The sequence below is a fragment of the Polypterus senegalus genome, chromosome 3 (genome assembly GCF_016835505.1).
Source record: "Polypterus senegalus isolate Bchr_013 chromosome 3, ASM1683550v1, whole genome shotgun sequence".
In the NCBI taxonomy this organism is placed as follows: domain Eukaryota; kingdom Metazoa; phylum Chordata; class Cladistia; order Polypteriformes; family Polypteridae; genus Polypterus; species Polypterus senegalus.
Window position 1 is genome coordinate 264,862,457 of NC_053156.1, and position 25,909 is coordinate 264,888,365.

Below are 25,909 nucleotides of genomic sequence, written 5' to 3' on the forward strand. Positions count from 1 at the left end.
GTAAAAAAGAACGGATGGGAGGTTGAGTGAGTGAGTGAGTGAGAGAGAGAGAGAGCGAGCGAGTGAAGTAGGCAGAGTTAACGTCAGCTGCAAGTAGGGCGACTCCCCTTTTGGGAAGCAGGGGGGCCGACAGGTAGAAAGGCACCGGGCTGCTTCTTGTTTTTTTTTTTAAAGAATGCTTCCTGCTCTATTTTAACTTCGTTGTTTTTAAGAAGACTTTTTTCTCTTGTTTTTAACCTCCATGTTTCAATTCTGATAGATTATTTATTGGAACTTTGGAGACTGCATTTTAATTTGAACACCTTGTTTTGTTAATTGATTGAATTAAAGCACTTTGCACTTTTTCACCACCCCCTTGCTTTACCGATGAGGTTAGCAGCGAGGCACATTACCGACGGTGTAGGGTTCAAGGGCTCCCCAGCAGCAGATGGGAGCATACAGCAAACCTGCATCGTCACAACGTGATTTTGTGTTTTTTTCATGTAAATTTGAATTGATTGTTGAAAAGTATGAAGGTGGCATGCGTATCCGGGACATGGCTGTTGCATACTGTTTGCCAAGAGCGACGGTATCTACGATTGTGAAAACAAAGATGTTATTAAAAAGTAAAGTGAGGTAAAATTTTCATTTATTTCATCTAATTGCTTTTGTATTTATGTATTTTAGTATTAAGCAGTGTTTAAATTATTTTATACAACCCCATCAATGTATAATATGCCAATAGCAATAGGATTTTTTTTTTCATGGGAACGGATTAATCATTTTCCCATTATTTCTTATGGGAAAAATTTGTTTGGTATAAGTCAAAGGGTCTGGAACGAATTAAGGACGTATAGCAAGGTTCCACTGTATATGTATTTTTTAAGTAAAAGCTTAAACTCAATGTCTCCCTCCAATTTTTGATTATTAGCTGTGCCGAGACGTTATGATTCTTTATTTCTTGTCTAACTGACACAAAAGGATGCCTTATAAAAACCCTCTATTGGAGGTAAACTTTACATTAAGGTTATTGTTAGATTATCAGTCAGTGTGTTTTACACTATGGCTGTTAACAAGAACATAACATAACAAATACTATACATTTCTTCAGGGTTAAGGATTTACAATTTCAGCCAGATCCTATAACAGTAAGGTTAACCAAAACAAAATTATATTTCAAAATTATAAAAACACTAGAAGTTAAAAATTTGCTTACTAGATTCCCACTTTTTAATGTGGTCACAGTAATGCTGTTGATTAGAATTGTCAGAGGATTTTATATTTTGATTGTACAAGTACAAAGGACAATTTGCACCACTTCAAAATGTATTGTTTTTATATTGGATAAAATTGCACATTTTTTTCATTTCAGATGTTAAAACTTACCTAACCCTAACCCCAATTCTTCAATTACAGTATATTTATATTATGGTAGTGTTTTTGTGTTTAGGATTGCAACACTGTGAGGGTTTCTTTCAATTTCCTATATCAGTCAGAAGACATGCAAGTTTGGTGAATAGGTGATGCTTTATTGGCCTACATGAGTACTGGCACCTGTACAGGGGCTATTCCTGCTTATGCCCATTGTTTGTTGGGATAGGCTCCAGCTGCCTTGTGACCTGATACCCTAGATAAGCAGGTAAAGTAAACAGATGGATGGACTAGTGAGGTATGGGCTTCTTTCAGGCTCATTACCAGATTTATTTTCTCAGTCTGTCTGCCCACACTGTGCCATTGTTATGTTGCCCTAATGCAGAGGTCTCCAACACGTCGCTCGCAAGCTACCGGTAATTTGCAACCCCTTTCCAAGTAGCTTGCCAAAGGGTTAATGAATCTTACATAAATTTGAAAACTTGATTAGTCAAATTAGGGGTGGGCGATCTTTCCAAAAAATCATATCACAATCGACAATCTGAATTGCAATCTGTCTTTTCAATGTGGCATACACTCAAGAGAATACAGTGCATCAGGAAAGTATTCACAGCGTCACTTTTTCCACATTTTGTTATGTCACAGCCTTATTCCAAAATGGATTAAATTCATTTTTTTCCTCAGAATTCTACACACAACACCCCATAATGACAATGTGAAAAAAGTTTATTTGAGGTTTTTGCAAATTTATTAAAAATAAAAAAACTGAGAAATCACATGTACATAAGTACTCACAGCCTTTGCTCAATACTTTGTCTATGCACCTTTGGCAGCAATTACAGCCTCGAGTCTTTTTGAATATGATGCCACAAGCTTGGCACACCTATCCTTGGCCAGTTTCGCCCATTCCTCTTTGCAGCACCTCTCAAGCTCCATCAGGTTGGATGGGAAGCATCGGTGCACAGCCATTTTAAGATCTCTCCAGAGATGTTCAATCGGATTCAAGTCTGGGCTCTGGCTGGGCCACTCAGGGACATTCACAGAGTTGTCCTGAAGCCAGTCCTTTCACATCTTGGCTGTGTGCTTAGTGTCATTGTTCTGCTGAAAGATGAACCGTCGCCCCAGTCTGAGGTCAAGAGCGCTCTGGAGCAGGTTTTCATCCAGGATGTCTCTGAACACCAAAGAGTTCAATCTTTGTCTCATTAGATCAGAGAATTTTGTTTCTCATGGTCTGAGAGTCCTTCAGGTGCCTTTTGGCAAACTCCAGGTGGGCTGCCATGTGCCTTTTACTAAGGAGTGGCTTCCGTTTGGCCACTCTCCCATACAGGCCTGATTGGTGGATTGCTGCAGAGATGGTTGTCCTTCTGAAAGGTTCTCCTCTCTCCACAGTGGACCTCTGGAGCTCTGACAGAGTGACCATCGGGTTCTTGGTCACCTCCCTGACTAAGGCCCTTCTCCCCCGATTTCTCAGTTTAGATGGCCGGCCAGCTCTTGGAAGAGTCCTGGTGGTTTCAAACTTCTTCCACTTACGGATGATGGATGTCACTGTGCTCATTGGGACCTTCAAAGCAGCAGCAATTTTTATGGAACCTTCCCCAGATTTTTGCCTCGAGACAATCCTGTCTCGGAGGTCTACAGACAATTCCTTTGACTTCATGCTTGGTTTGTGCTCTGACATGAACTGTTAACTGTGGGACCTTATATAGACAGGTGTTTGCCTTTCCAAATCATGTCCAATCAACTGAATTTACCACAGGTGGACTCCAGTTAAGCTGCAGAAACATCTTAAGGATGATCAGAGGAAACAGGATGCACCTGAGCTCAATTTTGAGCTTCATGGCAAAGGCTGTGAATACTTATTCACATGTACTTTCTCAATTTTTTTTATTTTTAATAAATTTGCAAAAACCTCAAGTAAACTTTTTTCAAGTTGTCATTATGGGGTGTTGTGTGTAGAATTCTGAGGACAAAAATGAATTTAATCCATTCTGTGAATACTTTCCTGGATACGCTGTATCCGGACTAAAACTCACCAAGACTTAAGCAAGACTTTATTTTAAATATCAAAGTTGAATTCAATTGTTTTCTCCTTCGGTAGTTAAGAGGAGTTAAGGAACATGCCCCAAAGCTGGCGAGTGAGTGAAGAGAACCACCCAAACACACTCGGCCCACTGCGTGTTTCTTGGATTTGCGTAAATAAATTAGTATCGCAAGCGAACTATGATTCATAGCGAAATGAGAGAAGTCACAAAATCTACCGGAATGTTCAAGCAAATTATAGAAAAAAACTGATCTAAATCCATTAAGTAGTTCTCTCGTTTAAAGCGGACAGACAGACAGACAGACATTGTATTTTATATATTATATATTAGTAAACCTTCAAAATAATGTGCAGCTAAAGTCTCCGCAGCATTCTCAGCATTTCTGGAGCTTAGTAGAGCCAGATAACTATAAGAATCTTCACCAAGCAGCTCTGAAAATGTCTGCTTTGTTTGGGTCTCCATGGCTCTGTGAGTCTAACATCAATGTCATGAAATCAAAGTTCAGAACAAGACTGACAGAGGAACATTTAAATGACTCCATACGAGTGAACCTAAGTGGCTACACTCCACCATACACCTTTCTTGTTGACATTTTTTGGGATGTTTTAATGCAAAATGTGAGTTGTGGACACCAACATTCTGTAAATCTTCAGGCAAAGCAAACTTATTCAGTTTGTCTGGGTTGAAATAAGCTATGAGAATAAACGTAAGAAAACATGAATAACTCACGGCCATTTTCATTTTGTAAAAGTAGCTCTCAGGGAAAAAAAGGTTGGAGACCCCTGCCCTAATGTATCTCAGATGTGTGATTGATGGCTGCCCACATATGCCCACAGTGGCCCAATGTCAGTGTGTTTGCTGTGTTTTCACTGTTTTGTGTCAAGACAGATTCCTTTGCTAACCTTGTAGTTTTGCAATTGGTCTGACGTGGGTACATGAGTTAAATTAAAGATGTTATCAAAAACATAAGTGTGTGGTATGTACAGTGACATGAAAAAAATACATTTTCAATTGCATATTTTTATAAATAAAGACATAACTGACAGTCATCTGTAGTCTTTATCAGGTACTACTACTATATTTGTTCCTTGTTTCAATAACTGTACGTCATGATGTGCAGAAACCATATATGAAAAAATAAGTCCAGTGTTCACTTTTTAAAATAATTACCAAGCTAATTAAGGCCAAATGATGCCTATGAAGTTCTCTTGTTGAATGGTGCCACCTCAGAAAAATAGAAACTTTGATGGTTGAGTTGAGGTTTCTAATGACACTTTACAGAGATGACTGAAAAGAACTTACAGTAGTCAATGTAACTGCTTATCCGTAAGAAGGATTTCCAAGCATCATTTTCCAGTGAGGAGCATTAGATAGATAGATAGATAGATACTTTATTAATCCCAAGGGGAAATTCACATAATCCAGCAGCAGTATACTGATATAAAAAACAATATTAAATTAAAGAGTAATAAAAATAGATGTAAAAGCAGACAATAACTTTGAATATGTTAGCATTTACTCCCTTGGGTGGCATTGAAGAGTCGCATAGTGTGGGGGAGGAACGATCTCCTCAGTCTGTCAGTGGAGCAGGACGGTGACAAAAGTCTGTCACTGAAGCTACTCCTCTGCCTGGAGATGATCCTGTTCAGTGGATGCAGTGGATTCTTCATGATTGACAGGAGTTTGCTTAGTGCCCGTCGCTCTGCTACAGATGTTAAACTGTCCAACTTTATTCCTACAATAGAGCCTGCCTTCTTAACAAGTTTGTCCAGGCGTGAGATATCCTTCTTCTTTATGCTGCCTCCCCAGTACACCACCGCGTAGAAGAGGGCACTCGCCACAACCGTCTGGTAGAAATTATAAACGAAAGGTTCAAAAAACATTATGAACAAAAGTTGTGCCCAGTAGATGTGCTGAAATTCCAGCCACCCTAGTGCCAAAATGGGTCTTCAGAATGATGCTACAGGGGAAGCATTTTTAGATCCCAATAGAAACAGAGGTTCTAGAAAAAAATAATTTAGGTCTACAACAGGTTTCATGAATAGATGGTAAACAGATTTGTGAAATATCAGTGTGTTCCTGCTGCATACAATCACACAGGCTAAGTTCAGGTATTTTTGATCTATCAATAACCCACAAAGCAGCCTACTATGCATTTTAAAGATTCCTGTTTTGTCCACATATTAGGATCCTTTTCAAAGCAGAATAAAACAAATTTGCATGCAAATGTTCATTCCCAGAGCAAAATGGCTCCTTGTCAAGCAGTTCTCGAAACTAAGCAACCCATTAAGTGTCATCATAGATCCAGAGTGTGCTCATAAAGTCCCTGAAAGAATGCCAAGAATGCCCACTAATCAGCACAGTCCTGTGTAACCATTGACAAGGGAAAAGTTTTAATTTAACCAAGGCAAAGCAAAACGATCTCTTTCAAAGCTGAGGTTTGTGTATATAAATCAATTTGCTCATTGTGAAACCTGCAAAGCTATAAATAAATGAGTACCAGCTGCCTCCCCATGGCTTTATGACTCACAGCTGCACTTTCATTTTCATTTCATTCTTTTTGCAGCCGAGGTCTAAATGAGGACAGACGCAGCAATATAATACATTTTTCAGGTTTTTTATTTAAATCTTAATATTGAAAAAGTAAACACATAAGGTAAGAAAATGACTGAACCCACTGGGCTGACAAAAGAAGACATGAGAGAATGCCATGAAACGGTAAGACATTTCATCAGGTCGACATAAATTAGTAATTAAATAAAAACTGTAAGTGCATGTTGGTATTTCCGACTGAAACCGCTTTTGGGCGTGTGATTAAGTGTCAAACTTAAACTTATAGGAGAAACAGACAGTGATTCTGATGCAATGTACACTTCTGAACAACATTTGTAGTCCCTGTCATAAAATTAGACAAAGAGAAATACATCCTTGGTAAATTATTGCTAAATTAAAAAGATAAAAGACTACGATTAGAGGAAGTTTCTTACATTTATGGCTTAATCAACTTTTAGTAGTGCCTATAATTCTATAAACCACAACATAGTGCTTGTTTTACCTTTCACTTTCTGTACAGTTTACTTTCATTTTAAAAGGGATACATTTGCTATTTTTACCCATCAATTTACACTCAGCGTCCCATAATGACAAAGTGAAATAAGCAAATACTTAAATTAATAACAAAGTTTCATTAATATAAGTATTTGTTTAATTCACTTTGTCATTATGGGATACTGAATTGATATGATGTTGTATTCAATGAAATTTTGAGAATCTCTCATATAATTGATAATCAAACTCATAGTGCAACAGTTTCTTTCTAAAGGAGAAATTCGGGAAAGAGGGTGCAAATCAGGTTGTATTGTAGATGATTTTTTGGCCAAATGTGAGACATACAGCACATTTTGTGCCTTTTAAACTATTACAATTTCCCACCATTTCACATCAGAACTAAGACTGTGGTTAAACACATCCAGCATCTCTAAGCACAAGGCAGGAATGAACTTGTTTTTTTTTTTTTTACTTAAATATATATATATATATATATATATATATATATATATATATATACACACAGTGGTGTGAAAAACTATTTGCCCCTTCCTGATTTCTTATTCTTTTGCATGTTTGTCACACAAAATGTTTCTGATCATCAAACACATTTAACCGTTAGTCAAATATAACACAAGTAAACACAAAATGCAGTTTTTAAATGATGGTTTTTATTATTTAGGGAGAAAAAAATCCAAACCTACATGGCCCTGTGTGAAAAAGTAATTGCCCCTTGTTTAAAAATAACCTAACTGTGGTGTATCACACCTGAGTTCAATTTCCGTAGCCACCCCCAGGCCTGATTACTGCCACACCTGTTTCAATCAAGAAATCACTTAAATAGGAGCTGCCTGACACAGAGAAGTAGACCAAAAGCACCTCAAAAGCTAGATATCATGCCAAGATCCAAAGAAATTCAGGAACAAATGAGAACAGAAGTAATTGAGATCTATCAGTCTGGTAAAGGTTATAAAGCCATTTCTAAAGCTTTGGGACTCCAGCGAGAGCCATTATCCACAAATGGCAAAAACATGGAACAGTGGTGAACCTTCCCAGGAGTGACCGGCCGACCAAAATTACCCCAAGAGCACAGAGACGACTCATCCGAGAGGTCACAAAAGACCCCAGGACAACGTCTAAAGAACTGCAGGCCTCACTTGCCTCAATTAAGGTCAGTGTTCACGACTCCACCATAAGAAAGAGACTGGGCAAAGATGGCCTGCATGGCAGATTTCCAAGACGCAAACCACTGTTAAGCAAAAGAACATTAGGGCTCGTCTCAATTTTGCTAAGAAACATCTCAATGATTGCCAAGACTTTTGGGAAAATACCTTGTGGACTGATGAGACAAAAGTTGAACTTTTTGGAAGGAAAATGTCCCGTTACATCTGGCGTAAAATGAACACAGCATTTCAGAAAAGAACATCATACCAACAGTAAAATATGGTGGTGGTAGTGTGATGGTCTGGGGTTGTTTTGCTGCTTCAGGACCTGGAAGGCTTGCTGTGATAGATGGAACCATGAATTCTACTGTCTAACAAATCCTGAAGGAGAATGTCCGGCCATCTGTTCGTCAACTCAAGCTGAAGCGATCTTGGGTGCTGCAACAGGACAATGACCCAAAACACACCAGCAAATCCACCTCTGAATGGCTGAAGAAAAACAAAATGAAGACTTTGGAGTGGCCTAGTCAAAGTCCTGACCTGAATCCAACTGAGATGCTATGGCATGACCTTAAAAAGGCAGTTCATGCTAGAAAACCCTCAAATAAAGCTGAATTACAACAATTCTGCAAAGATGAGTGGGCCAAAATTCCTCCAGAGTGCTGTAAAAGACTCATTGCAAGTTATCGCAAACGCTTGATTGCAGTTATTGCTGCTAAGGGTGGCCCAACCAGTTATTAGGTTCAGGGGCAATTACTTTTTTACACAGGGCCATGTGGGTTTGGATTTTTTCTCCCTAAATAATAAAACCATCATTTAAAACTGCATTTTGTGTTTACTTGTGTTATATTTGACTAATGGTTAAATGTGTTTGATGATCAGAAACATTTTGTGTGACAAACATGCAAAAGAATAAGAAATCAAGAAGGGGGCAAATAGTTTTTCACACCACTGTATATATATATATATATATATATATACTAGGGGGTTTGCCCCTGCTTGCTTCGCTCGCCAAACCCCCGGGCCTGCACTATGCGCCAGCCACTTCGCGTCTCTGCCGCTCATGTTGTGAAGTGGGGGGCTGAACACAACCCAAGGAGAAGCGCTCGCTCCTCCGAAACCCCCTCTTAAATGGTGATACAATGGGAAATAAATTGTTTTTTTTACCTTCTCTTTGCTCGATCAGCTGTTGGTTGCTGCTGCTGGTGCTACCGTGACACCTGATCTGCATCTCATGCGGCGCTTCAAACATTTAAAAGCCTGTAGAGCAGCTGTCCTACTCTTTGTCTTTTATTTCCGGACCCGGACGTGGTTGAATCTCTTGGCACAAAGTCTCATCTCGCGGGACGCGAGTTCTTCATATTTCTTAGTTTATAATTTAAAAATGGAATAAGAATCTGAAAGTCTAACAACATCACTTCACCTGTCTGTGCTCCAATTGGAAAAACAGAAGAAAGAAAACCAATTGTATCTTTCAAATGAATTAAGCTACCTTGGATAAAGGTGTCAACTTAATAAAAATAAAGCAAATTTAAGAAAACAAATACATTTTGTGCAGGTTTTAATTCAGTTAATTTTTCTTCACTCCTGAGCATAATTTTTATTCTCCATTACACCAATGTACAGTTGTACAGTTGTCAAAATAAAATGCACATAAATGCTTAAATAAAAATTATATGTTTATTCATGAAATACAGGAATTTCCAATATTTCTTGAGAAGTATAAGAGATGCTGAAAAGTATGTTATTTTTGTTCCATGCATTTAGATTAGGTGATTAGAAGCTGCCCACTGCTGTAACTGTTTATTTACAATTTCTACATTTGTGATTTTTATTTTCTGCTAAGGATAATTAATGACCAGAAAAAATATAATTTTATGTTGTACATATTACAGTGCCTGTATAATTGAAATGTTGAGTTTTTAGGAATCAGTCTGTCTGATATTTTTGTCAATAATGTTTTTAATTACTGTCTTTTGCAGATCATTTTTCTCATCCCCACATGTCAGGTAATAAATTAACTGCATTTGTGCTTTGTCTCCCGTGAACTGGCCTCTCGTCTCCTGAAACTGTACCATGTGAAACTTTGCATGGATAAACTTTTTTGATATATTTAAAAATTGTGGTTTTTATTGCTCAGTATTTAATATACTTTTAAAAAGTAATTCTAGATAAACATGCTGTAGCACATATACATGACAACTTGTTTATATTTATTTTTTTTACAGATTTTGGCAGTCATTACTGTTCTCTTTTGGGTAAAGTAAAATGTTTTTAGCTTTTTTCCAATTATTAAGGACATACTGCTATAATCTGCGGTGGGCTGGCGCCCTGCCCAGGGTTTCTTTCCTGCCTTGCGCCCAGTGTTGGCTGGGATTGGCTCCAGCAGACCCCTGTAACCCTGTAGTTAGGATATAGCGGGTTGAATAATGGATGGATGGATGGATATTGCTATAATGAAAAATGAATGACTGCTGATTCAGTTATTATTTATTCATCATTGTCTTTTAAACTTTCTGCATCATACTCGTAGCACACAATCAAATATGGTTATTCATAGCTGAATTTCGCATTATGTGCTTGAACTAGAGAAGTATTGGTGGTGTCTCAAGATTAATAGCATGCAATTTGAAAAGTCTACCTGTAAAAATACCAAGAGTATTTTATTACTTTTTCTTTGAGATTTGCATAAATGCCTTTGCTGTTTGATTCATTTGTTTAGTGACAAAGGACAGCTTTGATAAACTGAATTCTAAACATGTGTTAAACTCATTTCCATTGTTTATTTGCAGTATATAATACCTGCCTCTTATCTGCTAATAAAAAGGATATACTCAAGCATACAGTAATACAGCATACACCTTTATAATGTAATTTAAGAGTTTAACATATTTATTTACATCAGAGACACCACATTCTAGTAGAAAATGTAACGTAGGAAACAATTCATCCATCCATGCATTTACCAAATGTGCCTAATCCAGTTTAAGGGTTCTCAAGCCTATCACAGCAACATTGGGCACAAGTCCATCAATGGGTACAATACAAAAAAGGAGTGCTGAGAAATATCATATAAGCATTTTGTTAGCAGAGTGTGAAATGGTACATCTCTGCAAGATGGCTAATTTGCCATATGACCTGTAGTCAAACTCAATTTACTTGGGTTTTTTGTAACATGTATCTTCAGTATTTCCTGCATTTACAAAGCCTTAAAATATATTAAAAAGTATTTTATAGCACTGATTTCTTTTTAATTTTACAGGTGTATGTACAGTGTGCCATTTTCCAGGTAATAAAATCCAAGATTTTGTTTTAGATTTTTTGTTAATGTTTTCAGAAATTCAGATAAACTGTTGTAAGAAATCAATTATCTACAACAGCGATATAAGGCATGGATTCTAGTCTGAATCTCCCATAGTCAATAATTAAGTAAGATGGAGAAAAACAAATCAAGAAAGCCTGACATTCAGGAGAAATATAATACAGTTCAGGTGGCACTTGCTGTAGGTCGTAAAAATAAGTACATACGAATGGGGATATTAGTTTGAAGGATACAGTAATCCCTCGCTATATCGCGCTTCGACTTTTGCGGCTTCACTCCATCACGAATTTTAAATGTAAGCATATCTAAATATATATCACGGATTTTTCGCTGGTTCGCGGATTTCTGCGGACAATGGGTCTTTTGATTTATGGTACATGCTTCCTCAGTTTGTTTGCCCAGTTGATTTCATACAAGGGATGCTATTGGCGGATGGCTTAGAAGCTACCCAATCAGAGCATGTATTACGTATTAACTAAAACTCCTCAATGATATATGATATCCTTCCCGCGCGGTGCTTGATTGTTTGCTTTTCTCGGTCTCTCTCACTCTCTCTGACATTCTCTGCGCCTGACGGAGGGGGTGTGAGCAGAGGGGCTGTTTGCCTAGAGGATACGGACGCTCCTCTAAAAAATGATGAAAGACTACCTTCACATTAGTCCCTTCATTGCGGCCGCTTTATCACGGTTATTTGGCATACTTAAAAGCACGTATTGATTTTTTGATTTTTTGCTTTTCTGTCGTGCGCTCTCTCTCTCTCTGACATTCTCTGCTCCTGACACGCATTTCTTTGAAGAGAAGATATATTTGCATTCTTTTAATTGTGAGAAAGAACTGTCATCTCAGTCTTGTTATGGAGCACAGTTTAAACTTTTGACTAAAGGGTGTTATTTCATGTCTAGAGGGCTCTAATAATGTTAACAGTGTGGGAGAGTTTATAAGGCCTTAAAATACAGTATATCAAAATCACCATACAAACATATGGTTTCTACTTCACGGATTTTCATCTATAGTAGGGGGTTCTGGAGCGCAACCCCCGTGATCGAGGAGGGATTGCTGTATATAGATGGACAAATGGCTCATATTGTTTTAAAATTTGTTCACAATCTGGACTGACACAAGGTGCATTCTAAAAGTAGAATATTTTCTACAGTGTTCTGTATATCTCTGCTGGTGAAAGAAAACCCAGTCATAATCTATACACATCTTACATTTATATTATCAGCTGGCAATTCTTCTTAAAATATTATAAACACTAATATTTTAGAAATTAATGGCTTTAGTACTGTGAGTATAAGACTTAATATAGGTGGTCTGCCTATAACTAGCATTTTCCATAATTTCTTTGAATTGTTGTTTAATAAGTCAAGTAGAGCATTGCAATATTCAATTATTTCCCATTTAATGTGATGTTTTTATATCTTTCAGAAATTTCTCGGAGTCATGTGTTCTCTGGTAATGTATTTCTAAAGTTTATTTCTTTCTCTCAAATAGCATCATGGCAACCTCAGAAATTCTTTATCATTATCTAGTGCTACGCTTTGTAAGATCACACACATGCTTTGATGGCCCACTGTATTCATTTTGAGCCATTGATCACAGTCATACTTTAACTTTTACATAAATGTAATATAATGCCAAATTTAAATCAGTATAACTGACAGCCAGAACTGTTCCTGTATTAAGTTTCAGTTGTGAACTAATTATTACAGGTCTCGCTTAGTCTAGTGCAAGGTCATGGAAACAAGAGCCTATCCTGGCAGTATCATGTGTAAAGAAGAAACCAACCCTGGGCAAGGTGCCAGTCCATCGCAGGACTCACCAAGTCAGACCTTTTAGGAAAACTGTACACAGAGAGTGAGTAACTGTGTCTATGCTAGGAATCAGAATCCCAGACCTACAGTATATGGCAGTATCATGGCCTCTGTTCCATCATGATACCATTAAAATTGAACAAGGCCCAGATTTCTTGATTTTTAATAGAAATTACTTTTTTTCTAGTGATTTATCAGCTTGTTAGTTAGCAATGTAGTCTGGTGGGAAAGACAGTGAAGTATAAACGTATTTACAAGTTGCTGCCTTATTTGCCAAAGTACTTCTACCTCATGAAGTAAACTATTACATTTCTTATGAACATCCCAAATTAGGGCATTCTATGCTAATTCCTACTTTTTTATTACTTTTATTTTTTGTTGTATCTTTCATTTATTTGATCTTTTTTTTCTTTTTTTACCTTGCACATTTTTTGTATTCTGTTCTATTTTACATATGTTTAGAAATACACTAATTTATTCCCAGTATTTCATGTTAATGTTTTTATTTTAGTAAATATTAAATCATTCCTTTCATTCAGTTTTGAAAATGAAATAGCAGATGAAGGCTGATAAGGATTTCTTTTTCTGTTTCAGGTCCTTACAATAATCATGATATGTCTTCCGGTAACTTAAGTTTTGTTATTACAAGTTATTTTTACTATTGCTGCTACTCATTACTAACACTATTTCTCAGCTTTTTAATTCTTGGTGAATTTTTAACTGGTTAAGACAGGGCTCCTTGATCTTTTTAAAAATTTCTTGCTTAATTAGTTAGCCTCCTACTCATAATGTTCAATTTTATAAACTAGCAATCTGCATTTTACTTTTTGAAAGGAAGGATATGACATTTTCAATTCATATGGTTTTCTTTTTAATGTAAGCACTGTTAAATACACGATTATCAAATTCCAATTTTAAATTAATTAATACCCATAACTCTACACTTTCTTAAGGTAACTGGATTTTGTGGGGGTATTGGTGGTCACCCATTACATATCTATTCTATCGCTGAGCATGATGTTTGGTAATGGGTGAAACAGATTAAAAATGGGAAATTGTATAAATGGGAGAAAGTTAAGTGAAGTTATTTTTCCACCATTTCCATTTGTGCTTTGGTTTAGCACATTCTCAAACAGTCTTGACACAAGTAACATTTGCTCCTCTCTTTCACAGAACTGCCTCAACAATGAGCCAAGATCTGCATTTGTAGATGAATGGACATGAGAGGCTAGCACAGCGTAGATAATCCCTTCCAACCAGTGAAGAGTTAGAATGAGTTCTGACGACCCATGTTTATTACTGGCATCATCTGTGTGTTAGGAAGTCATAGCACCGGCTGGCATAGACAAAGAGACTGTGCCGCTGCGCTATTGAAGTGACTTTGAAGGCTTTGAATGGCAAACTGATACTTGTGAGAGCCACTGGACAGCATCACACATAATCACATATATATATATATAAATATATATATATATATATATATATATGTAATATATCACAGCTGCTACCAGTGGACCTACAGCTTTACTGAAGGAGAGAAATGTGCTTTTAGAATTTAAGTATGTATACATTTAATATTCAGGAACATACTCCAGGCATTAAATAAAGCTGAATTATTAGCTCTTATGACAGAAATCAACATTGTAATTAAAGAAAGAGACACCTTCTAATAGGACAAATTAATAATCAAGCAGGAGAAAAGCTGTTCATTGTATCTTTTAATTACTCCTCGGAAAAAAGCCTTGGAGGGAGCATTCTTTAAAAGCAGTCTGTTACAGCATAGTCAGAATGTTAATAGAATAAAAGAAGCTCATACTTCTTGACAACTGAATTTACATAACAGTGTGGATTAATGCTTACACATCATACTCTGATTGGTTAAAAGGTATAAGGTGTTTAGTATAGCGCACAACCAGCCTAAAATAAAAGTTCATCCATCAATCAATTATCCAACCCGCTATAACCTAACACAGGGTCATGGGGGTCTGCTGGAGCCAATCCAAGCCAACACAGGGTGCAAGGCAGGAAACAAACCCTGGGCAGGGCGCCAGCCCACCACAGGGCACACACACACCAAGCACACACTAGAGACAATTTAGGATCGCCAATGCACCTAACCTGCATATCTTTGGACTGTGGGAGGAAACCGGAGCACCGAAGGAAACCCACGCTGACACGGGGAGAACATGTAAATTCCACGCAGGGAGTCTTTCTCCAATATCTCTTAGTTTCTTCAATATCTCTTAGTTTACACATTACCCATGAAATCTCCATGTATGTGCCAACTGTCCAGTTTTATTATTTACAGGACATCTGCTGCTGACTTAATCATACATGTGGTGTATTACATCAAACCTCTCCTGGTACAGTCTTGCTTTTGTTGTTCACTTCACCTTTATCTGGTTTTCTGATATGCCTGACCAGGGGTCTGACATGTATTAACCCTTTATGCTATTTCTTTAAGATGAATGCTATGTTACCCTAAAATTATTCTTCCATAATCTTCCACACTTAAAATAATGACTGCTCATAGTTCATAGATTCATAGGGTCAATATTGTCACATGTACAGAGTACAGTGAACTTCTTACGACATGTTGCCACTCTTAGGCAGCATGATCAGCAAGTCTTATTAACTTGCCACACAGCTTCTGTCTTCCTTGCTTTTTAATATACATAGTCAAATAATATGAAGTATCATTATTGGTTTGGGGATGTGACGTAATCCTGTTTTGTGCAGGTTTTCACTTTAATGATCTCACCTTTCTCTTTGGAGTTATGTGAGATAAACTCTTTCCTTATTTTTAATTCTTATGTGGAGGCCATCCATTGTTCGGTTTATACCTACTTCTAATAGATGGAAGAATCCCAAATCTCCTTCCCTCTATTGTCAATGGCTTAAGAACGTTTCTTATTATCAGACTTTGAAAAAAAAAACCAAAACAATGGTGATACATCTTAGAAATATTTGATCCTTTTCAGTCCCCAGAATGATCTTATACCTGTCTTTTCTGCTATTCCAAACTTTTTGATATGTTTGAGGGACATTTGGCATGGGTCGGATGTGGATGATAACTGAGGTATTGTATAGTATAATTGATACAACTGCGCTATTGTACTATAAAATTTTTCAAAGATTCACTAAAGTTTATAAAATTCTAAAAGGGACTATGTGTTTCACAAAACCAGAAACAACAGCATTAATCAGTTAAGGGGCTCTATGCAAATAAACAATAAAGAAAAATTACTGCATGTATTGTGACACGGATATGCTAAAGACTAGTTAATAAACATTTGTGTTTATCAGAAAAGTACAATATATACAGTACTTACATATCTCTAACTTTGCTAACTGAAAACAGAAATAATACTTTCATCTATCCTTTCATTCATACTTCCATCCATCCATTTTCAATAATGCAATTCAATTCAACAAAAAAGACAGCAGCGCAGCTTCAAAAACAAAAAATAAACATGGCTCGTTGTACCCTCATCTTTATCACTATAGTTGGATATAGAGTTGGAGCTCTGTGCTTCTCTAAACCAGGTCAAACCATGACTCCACGTTCCTTGGGTGGCCCCATTTTATATCTCTGGTGCTGGAAGAGGGATCTCCTCTGAGCATTGTGGGTGCTGCTAGGAGTCACTCGTAGGTGACCTGTTGATTCAGTGGGGGAAAGAGAAAATCCTGTTGGTGTCAGCGTCCCCTTTTTGTCCCAGGGATGAACTGCCTGCATGACACGGTCTGTTTATAGTAGATGTCTTACTTATTACAAGCTCTGAAAGTACTGTTTACCAATGACTGGCTAACAAGTAGATAAACTAAAACTTTAATGTTTCTTTTACAGCGTAATGCAATGGGCTTTAATATGTTTTTGGAATTGTTTGTGTTCTCAGAAAGGAAGGCTTGCTATAAAACAGAAATGATTTTGTTATGGTATAAAGATGCCATATGTATTTTCTACTGGGGAAGAAAAACATAAGATTACACTAATCTTGAAGTTCCACTGTAATACTATGAAATTATTACATAGTTTACAACAAATATGACATTTTTCTTATTGTTTTCCACAGGATTTTGAACTGATAATCATCATGTTGGTATTAGAGGTAAATCTTAATTTAATTTGATAGTTTTTTTTTCTTATTTCTAACCCCTAATCTAAATTTAATGAGCAGAAGCTGATTTTAACAAAATACAGTAGTGTAAATGTACAGGTTTAGTATGTTTTGTACAGATTTTCACTGTACAAATTTTATCTTTGCAATGAGAAGGTGATTTTTAAAAAGAAATAAATACATTCACTGAATGTGTGCAAAATATAAATTAAAGCAGTTTTTTTGTATGGAACAGCTTAATTTCTTACTTACTGTTTATCTAAAACTCACAGATACAAAATCAACCTTCCATCCATTTTGTTAGGGTCGATAAAATAAACTAAATAGAAACAGATCAGTAGCGAATATAATTGAGGGCATATGTGTATTGTTCAGATGAGACTTGAACAACTATTTACTGTATATTCTTCATCTACCCCTTCCAATTTAGAACTTGCTTGACCCTAGTCAGATTTCCAGGGAGTTTAGGCTTTTCCTAGCAACATCACGCACAGGGAGCCAGGGCATTACACACTCATTCATACATTCACAGTGGGCAAATTTGCCACTCTGACTATGTATTTGTGGTGCTAGAGGAACCCCAGAGTCCACAGAAACCGATGTGAACCCAGCGAAAGAGAGAGAACTCACCCAGGAGGTACCCCTGTAGATGTTAAAACTAATGAAACCTACGCACCATATAGACTCTATGGCAGATTCTGCTTTTCTTAAAATAAATATCACATACCTTGAAGATAAACCTGAAAAGAGTGCCTTCTGGGAGAGGCTCCCACTTGGAAAAAAATAAGTAAATGGTTTAAGATTAAAAAAAAAAAAAAAAATAAGGAAAGAGTATCTCGGGGTCTTGTTTATGAGTGAGGAAAGAGTGGAGCGTGAGATCGACAGGCGGATTGGTGGGGCGTCCTCAGTGATGCGGGCTCTGCATCTGTCTGTCATGGTGAAAAAGGAGCTGAGCCGTAAGGCAAGGCTCTCAATTTACCAGTCGATCTACGTTCCTACCCTCGCCTATGGTCATGAGCTATGGGTAGTGACCGAAAGAACGAGATCGCGAATACAAGCGGCTGAAATGAGTTTCCTCCGCAGGGTGTCTGAGCTTTCCCTTGAAACAGGGTGAGAAGCTCAGTCATCCGAGAGGTGCTCAGAGTAGAGCTGTTGCTCCTCCTCATCGAGAGGAGTCAGATGAGGTGGCTCGGGCATCTGATCAGGATGCCTCCTGGACGCCTCCCTGGTGAGGTGTTCCGGGCACGTCCAACCGGGAGAAGGCCCCGGGGAAGACCCAGGACATGCTGGAGGGACTATGTCTCCCGGCTGGCCTGGGAATGCCTTGGGATTCTCCTGGAGAGCTAGAAGAAGTGGCTAGGGAGAGGGAAGTCTGGGCCTCTCTGCTCAAGCTGCTGTCCCCGTGACCTTTCCTCGGATAAGTGGAAGAGGATGGATGGATAGATGGAAAGAGCAAAACAAAGGGAAGAAAACAAGGTTTTCAACAAAAAGACAAATACTTTAATTGCAGGACTAGGTCAAAATAACATCTGAACTGGAAATGCTTTCTGTATTTTTCCAGTGTCTCCTTGGTAGAATTACCATCCTGTTACTTAGACCTTTGCTCCAGCTCTCCTCCATAATTCAGATTCAGCCTGGTATAACAAGTGGAAGCCATTTCCTTAGACCATCTTCGTAGAACACCCTCTGACAACCCCAGATGCCTCAGCTGTAGACTATAGGTATAGTATCACATACCCACATTTGCTTCTGAGATACTGTACCTGCTACCTTCCATAACTTGCAGATTACTAGTGTTTCCCTACTCTCTTTTCTGAGTTGTATCTAGAGGCCTTAAACAGCAACCTCCCAAAGGCCCTCGACCCTTTGTTGACGGTGATCTAATCAGACCTTCTTCTAATGAATGGAATCTTGGTGTATTTTTTGATTCCTCCCTTCCCTACTACACCCATATAAACCACATTAATAAATGTTCTGCTTTGCACCTACATAACATATCTTATGATCACTGTTTTGTCTCCTTTTCTAAAGTTGAGAAACTTGTCCATGCTTTCATCATGTCCCACATCATAACTCCCTAATGATAGGTGCCCCTTCAAATCTTATATCTCATCTCTAGGTCATTCCAAACTCTGCTGCAAGAGTCCTTACATGAACCAGCAACAGCGAGCACATCACACTCATCCTGCTTCTCACTGGCTCCCTGTGTTTTATAGGGCTGAATGTAAAATTCTATTAATAACTAGCAAAGCTTTAAGTGGCCTTGCACTAAACTACAGCACTGACCTGTATGCTCCTGTTCTCACCCACTGAGGTCCTCTGATTCTGGCACTCTTGTTGTGCCCCACACTGACCTGCACTCTAAGAGTGAAAGGACCTTCAGCTGTATACCACCCAGATTTTGGAATGACCCCGCTAAATTAATTAGATCAGCTGACTCCAAATCATTCTTTTAAAAAACAACTTAAAAGTCATCTGTTCAGGAAGGCTTTTACCTTAACCTAACTCTCTGCCCCTTCTTTCAGTTTGCCTTTATGTCCATATGCTCAGGATAATTTATGTATGTGTTATATCATACATTATGGGATTTGTTCAGACATTTCTTCTACCATTGAATTTAGTATTATACTCTGGTTTATTCTTTCTTTAATTCTATTTATTGCTTTTGTATATTCTGTGTTCATTTGCTTATTGTTCTATGCAGAAACTATTTGTATCATTTTGTTTTAAGCACCTTGAGCATTTATTTATATAAATAAAATGTATTATTATTATTATTATTATTTGTTATGTGGTGCCGTTGTAAATGTCCTTTGCATGGTGCTATTTCCAATTATGAGTTGTGTGACACACTAGTGACCTATGTCTAATGAGAATGGCATGATTAGTTGCTTTTCCATATCCATTGAGATCTTATCTTATATCCCTCCTTGAACACATACAGTATATCCTGATTCTGTGCTATTGTTCTGTCTCCACAAGCATTTCCATTTAAAAGGTGGATAGGTAACCTCCCTAATATGACCCAGGATTAATGTTTGTATGTACTTTGGAATAAACTATATTTGCTCCAGCCCATATTCTTGCCTTACATATCTTCTGTTTTTTGGCAGACTAGGCATTTGATCACTATACACACTTAAATGGATATACAAGAATGATCAGATGAAAAACCTGGAAAATCATTGTATTTCCATTGCTATTTGACTTGCACAATTTTCATTATTTCTGTTTGCCTTTCAGATTATTGGAATTGTTCTCTTCCTGCTGTGGGTAATGTATCTGTCTCAAACATTTTACATATTAGACATTTTCAAAGAAATCGTGTTACCATGACAGATAGATAAATGAAAAGGGAAGCAGCTGTTTGCAGTAGTTTGAGAGTTTTATAACAAACACCAAAATCTCCCACACAAGAATTACAAAAAAGATGAAAACATTACACTTGTCAGGTCAGGTGGGGGAGCATGTGCTGATACAGCACGTTGCCATACCCACCATACAACGAAACACAATTGGCAACTTCCGATTCAAACACATGGTCCAGGCCCACCCTCCAGAAATAGCCGTTTATCTGCCACAGCCAGGTGTTACGTGGGCGTCCCCTTGGCCTAGTCCAGCCACTTGGGTCCTCAGCAATCAGGATCCTGTGAGCTGGATCACTCTCAGGGAATCACAGCACATGGCTGTAGTGCAGAAACTGATGCTCCCTCACAGTGTAGGTAACGTGCCTCATTTGGGACTCCATAAGCAACTGTTCATTTGGTACAAAGTCAAACCAATGGTACCCAAAGATTCTCTAAATAAAACACAGTCCAGTCTTTGTCTCAGGTCACTGGAAAGTATCTATGTCCTGCAACCATATAGCAAAACTGGAAGCACCAGGACTCTAAAGACTTGGACCTTCGTCCTCATGTAAAGATATCAAGAGTGCCACATACACCTTTCCAGTAACATGAACCCCCTACCCAATGCTCTCCAAATCTGTCTACTGACTTTATAGGAAGAGTCTCCAGAGACATGAATGTCACTGCAGAGATAAGAAACCTCTTGACACAGTTGACATTCTCTATTCATACAGATACACCGCTGATGATTGTGCCCATGAGGTCATTAAAGGCCTGGATCTTGGTTTTTATCCAGGACATTCACAAGCCCAGACACTTGGACTTCTCGCTCAGTCTCTCAAGAGCCCATATCAGAACCTCTATTGTTTACAGCATTGTCAAAAAAGTCAAGATCAGTGAATCTTTCTTTTCTAACAGATGCTCCACAGCAGCTGGTCCCCACAATCCTGCCCAATACCCAGTCCATGCAAGCATTGAATAGGGTATAAGCAAGAACACACCCCTGATGAACCTCAGAATCAACTTTGAAGAATGCAAAGGTTCTGTCTCCACTCTGCACAGCACTCACAGTACCAGTGTACAGGCTGACCATGACATTCAGCAACTTTAAGGGGGGGGATCCCGTTAAGTCTGAGGATGTCCCACAGGGCAACTTGATCAACTGAGTCAAATACTTTAAGAAAATTGATAAAAGTTGCAAAGAAACTCGGCCAATATTCATGTTTGTGCTTGATGAGAACCCTCAGTTCCAGGATGCAGTCAATGGTAGACTTCTTAGGTGTAACACTGCTCTGGTCGCTGGTAGGTAAGCAAGTGATCAGGGATCCTATTATTTATGACCCTAGTGATGACATTACCCTGCACTGAGAGGAATGTTATCCTACTGTTGTTACCACAATCCTGTTACGACAAGTCCCTTTTTCCAGTCAGTTGGGATGACAACAGTCTCCCAAATGGAAGCAAAGATTGGTAGCAATGCCAGAAGGACAGCTTTACCGCCAGACTGGTGAAGTTAACTCCGGATAACACAGATCCCTGCAGCCTTCCCTACCCTCAGCTGATTCACCACCTGTGCAATCTCAGTGAGATTGGGTGGTTCACAGCTAATTGGAGGATCAACCTCAAGAACCGTGGACCAAGAGATGCCCATCGTCCAAGTTGGAGGATTAGCTTTAAACAGCTTCTCAAAGTAGCCAGTTGGTCACAACTGCAGCATCATCCATAAGAACCATTCCATCACCTGCTCTAACTGGTTAGACTTGGCAAAAGATAAAAGAGCAGTCACAGTGAGGCATTGAAAAGGTGTGTTGCCACATGTATGAGGGAGCCCCCATAGTGTTTTTTAACACATTTCTTCTGAATAATTCGGTGGAAAGTTCTTAATGATAGTGTCACAGAGAGAACACAGCATTGTCCATAATCTTTCTCTCCTATGCTACCTCCAGCAGGTCTTTAGTGCATCCCATAACTGAGCCTGCCTTCTTAATCAGCTTGTTTATTCGGTGGGCCTCTCTTGAAGTGATGTTGGCAACCAAGCAAATAATAGCATAGAAGATTTCACTGGCCATCAGAGAGTTGTAGGACATGTAAAGGATATCACTACTCACATTACAGAACACAGTCTCCTACGAAAAAAAGTGTGCTCTGTCCTTTCTTACAGGATCTTATGTATATTGTAATATTAAGTGTATGTTAATTTCTAAGCTACTAGTCTTTTTCCTTTTCATGTTTATAGCTTAAAGCCACTATAATATTAATTACAAAAGTGAAAATGTATAAAAAAAATGAAATGGATACATCTTTTCTAAGGTAAATTAATATACTGTTGGATAGCTACTCAAGTAGTGCAAGTGATCTTCCAGATTTTGGATCAAGCAGATAACACACAACAAGTAGTTCTCAGACCTTGCTTATTTTTCAGAATCTCCTGTATTTGTTTTTTTTTTTTTTTCAAAAAGTTAAGCATACAGTATCTGTTAATACATTTATTGTGTTAATTCTGTATAATTATGAATAGTTTTAACTAATCAAAATTATTATGCCCTTGTGCACTACAGTAGTAAGGATGACTGTTCATGTGAGAGTAGGATGTCATGTAGAAATGAAATTGCAGTTTTCATAAACACAACAGAAAACCAAAATGGTATGTTCATAATTTAAATAAACCAAAGCTTCATAAAACAAACAAACAAATAAGCAAAGAGTTATAATAGGTTCAGTAAGAAAGTCAAAAAACAAGAACAACAGTGTAGTGGTACAGTACAGGGCATTGCAAACAGCAGTAAACACAAACGTTTGTGGATGTATTCAAGTGACAAGTTTACTAATTTAGAAATTCATTTTACAGAAATTAAATACACATCATACATGGCCAACAAATCTAAAGCAGCCATTGATATCAAAGGTAAGAAAAAATATTTTTCTCAATATTTCTATAGCATTGGGACATTGTTTATTAGGGTTTTAAAAAGTAAAGTTTCATTTTTTGCCTTCTCCATTCTGACGGATGTTGGCAACATTGATTGCATGTAGTGTTGCATATGCATTCTGTGGAATAAGCACTCTCAGGCAGGTGGAGGCACAGGTGAAAATGAAAATAAAAGATTTATTTATATTCTTCAGCCCATGTCCCACAGGCCCTACACAGTCCCCAAAACACACAGAAAACAAAACACCCAAAAATCGCACTCTTCTTCCACCACTCCTCCCAGGCAGCTTTGTCCTCCATCTCCCGACTCTGGTGCATCGAGTAGTGGCTGCAGGCTGTTCTTATAGCCCACCTGGAATTGCTTATTAAGGTGATAATTAGGTGCTTATTAATTAGGAAGTGTTTATTAAGGTGATAATTAACCTAATTAAGGCTGCACTTCCGGGTGTGGCTGCGTTACAGCCCACACAGGTTCAGGAAGCCGTGTAGCTTCCCTTGGCGGTGACTACGGAGCCCAACAAGGATGAGCTCTGGTGCTCCACAATTGTGGCCCCGATGCAACCCAGGGGGGCTGCCACCAAGTGTTCCAAGGTACGTAGTGTGCACTCTATGGCTACACCCCGAAATCCAGTGTCAAAGGGGCGTCCTGGCCAAGCATGGGTCTCGGCCATCCGCCACAATTCATATACTGAGGACATATAGCAACATGATTTGTAAATTAATTACAAATATAAAACATAAAATAAATGATCACGTAAGTATTCACCCTTAATGTCAGTATTTAGCAGATACACCTTTTGCAGCCATGACAGCCTTGAGCCTGTGGTTTCAGATTCACATCAGTGTTGCACATCTGGACACTGTACTTCTTCCAAACTCTAATTTGCAAATCTAATCAAATCCAAACATCCAAAAAATCCAAACAATCCTGTCAGGTTGCAAGTTGATCCTGAGTGAACAGCGTTTTCTAACTTCTAACTTGTATTGAGATCTGGATTCTGACTTGGCCACACCAGAATACGAATATTGTGGTTTTTAAGTCATTCCTCTGTAGCTTTGGCTTTATGCTTGGGGATGTTTTCTTGCTGGAAAATTAATCTTCTCCCAAGTTACAGGTTTCCTGAAGACTTCATCAGCTTTTTCTGTAGGATATTCTTGTGTTTTGCTGCATTATTTTACCCTCTGCAATCAAATGCTTTCCAGGGCCTGCAGTTCATAAGCATTCCCACAAAATGATGTTGACATGACTACGTTTCAGGGTGTGGGGATGGTGGCCGTTTGATAATGTGCAGTGAAAACACAACTTTAGTCTGATGGCCAAACAGCTCAATTTATGCCTCATCAGACTATTGAACCTTCTTCCTTCTTCCGGCTGACTTCAGAGTCTCCCATGTGCTTTCTGGAAACTCTCTGCACATTTTTTTAACAGTGGGTTTCTCTTTTTTACATCGGTACAACTACTTCATAAAAATGAACTATATCATTAGTAACTGTATAAACTGTCTTCTTTCATAGTAATTTTTAAAAAATATTGAAAGGTCAATGTAGCAACAAAAGCATTCCATAGCTGAATGTTGTATATGATTATCTTTTTTTTTTTTTTTATCCAGGGACTGTGGTCATATTCTAGACAAGGTTTGTATCGCATACTAAGTAACAAGCATATCATATGGCTTGTCAATCTATTATATGTTAATTTCATAAATTTATAAAAAATTCTGAAAATGAGTCACAAGTAATCCACAAGCAAGGTGTCTGAACTGCATGAATTACAAATACAGTATATGAATCTCTGAAATTATATTTCTCTATTGTACTTTTATTTTTTTGATAATTGTAAGTAGTCTGTATTTCTATATTTAAAAAGATCACATAATTTGTCTGTAAGGAAACATATGGTAAATATAGAGTGCGTTGCTCAATTTCAATTTCAAATGTATTTTTATGTGCATATAGTATTTTTTTTTCAGAACAATAATACATTACCAACATAAGACACATAATAAAATAGCACTCAAGTATATATATGGTATATATGTATAATTACATGCAATATATAAAAATATACTTTACTAAATACTGTATTTGTTAACACAGACACACGAACACACACAAACACATTATTTGTTGTTTTACATTTTATTACATTTAGCCATTCAGTATGAATGCTAAGTGTTTATTAGACACTTTGTATGTTTTGTGGGTCACTGAGTGCAGGTGATATGGGAGATACAGTGGTGTGAAAAACTATTTGCCCCCTTCCTGATTTCTTATTCTTTTGCAGGTTTGTCACACAAAATGTTTCTGATCATCAAACACATTTAACCATTAGTCAAATATAACACAAGTAAACACAAAATGCAGTTTTTAAATGATGGTTTTTATTATTTAGGGAGAAAAAAAAATCCAAACCTACATGGCCCTGTGTGAAAAAGTAATTGCCCCCTGAACCTAATAACTGGTTGGGCCACCCTAAGCAGCAATAACTGCAATCAAGCATTTGTGATAACTTGCAATGAGTCTTTTACTGCGCTCTGGAGGAATTTTGGCCCACTCATCTTTGCAGAATTGTTGTAATTCAGCTTTATTTGAGGGTTTTCTAGCATGAACCGCCTTTTTAAGGTCATGCCATAGCATCTCAATTGGATTCAGGTCAGGACTTTGACTAGGCCACTCCAAAGTCTTCATTTTGTTTTTCTTCAGCCATTCAGAGGTGGATTTGCTGGTGTGTTTTGGGTCATTGTCCTGTTGCAGCACCCAAGATCGCTTCAGCTTG

The 25,909-nt window shown here is 37.9% G+C and overlaps 1 protein-coding gene across 2 annotated transcripts in view; it reads left to right on the forward strand.

Annotated features, from left to right (window-relative positions):
• Nucleotides 1-586: 586 nt before the first annotated feature.
• LOC120526126 overlaps nt 587-25,909 on the forward strand; it is a 30,706-nt gene continuing 5,383 nt past the window's right edge. Inside the window, exons 1-10 of one of the 2 annotated variants that reach the window (XM_039749078.1) lie at nt 587-615; nt 9,586-9,612; nt 9,832-9,861; nt 10,866-10,892; nt 12,354-12,380; nt 13,334-13,363; nt 16,813-16,848; nt 20,101-20,130; nt 23,053-23,109; nt 24,744-24,768. In XM_039749078.1, the coding sequence (XP_039605012.1) occupies nt 12,369-12,380; nt 13,334-13,363; nt 16,813-16,848; nt 20,101-20,130; nt 23,053-23,109; nt 24,744-24,768 (190 nt within the window). In that variant the 5' untranslated portion in view covers nt 587-615; nt 9,586-9,612; nt 9,832-9,861; nt 10,866-10,892; nt 12,354-12,368. Of the gene's footprint in view, nt 616-5,910; nt 6,111-9,585; nt 9,613-9,831; nt 9,862-10,865; nt 10,893-12,353; nt 12,381-13,333; nt 13,364-16,812; nt 16,849-20,100; nt 20,131-23,052; nt 23,110-24,743; nt 24,769-25,909 lie in introns of those variants that run through there. The other variant, XM_039749077.1, reaches the window with a different exon arrangement.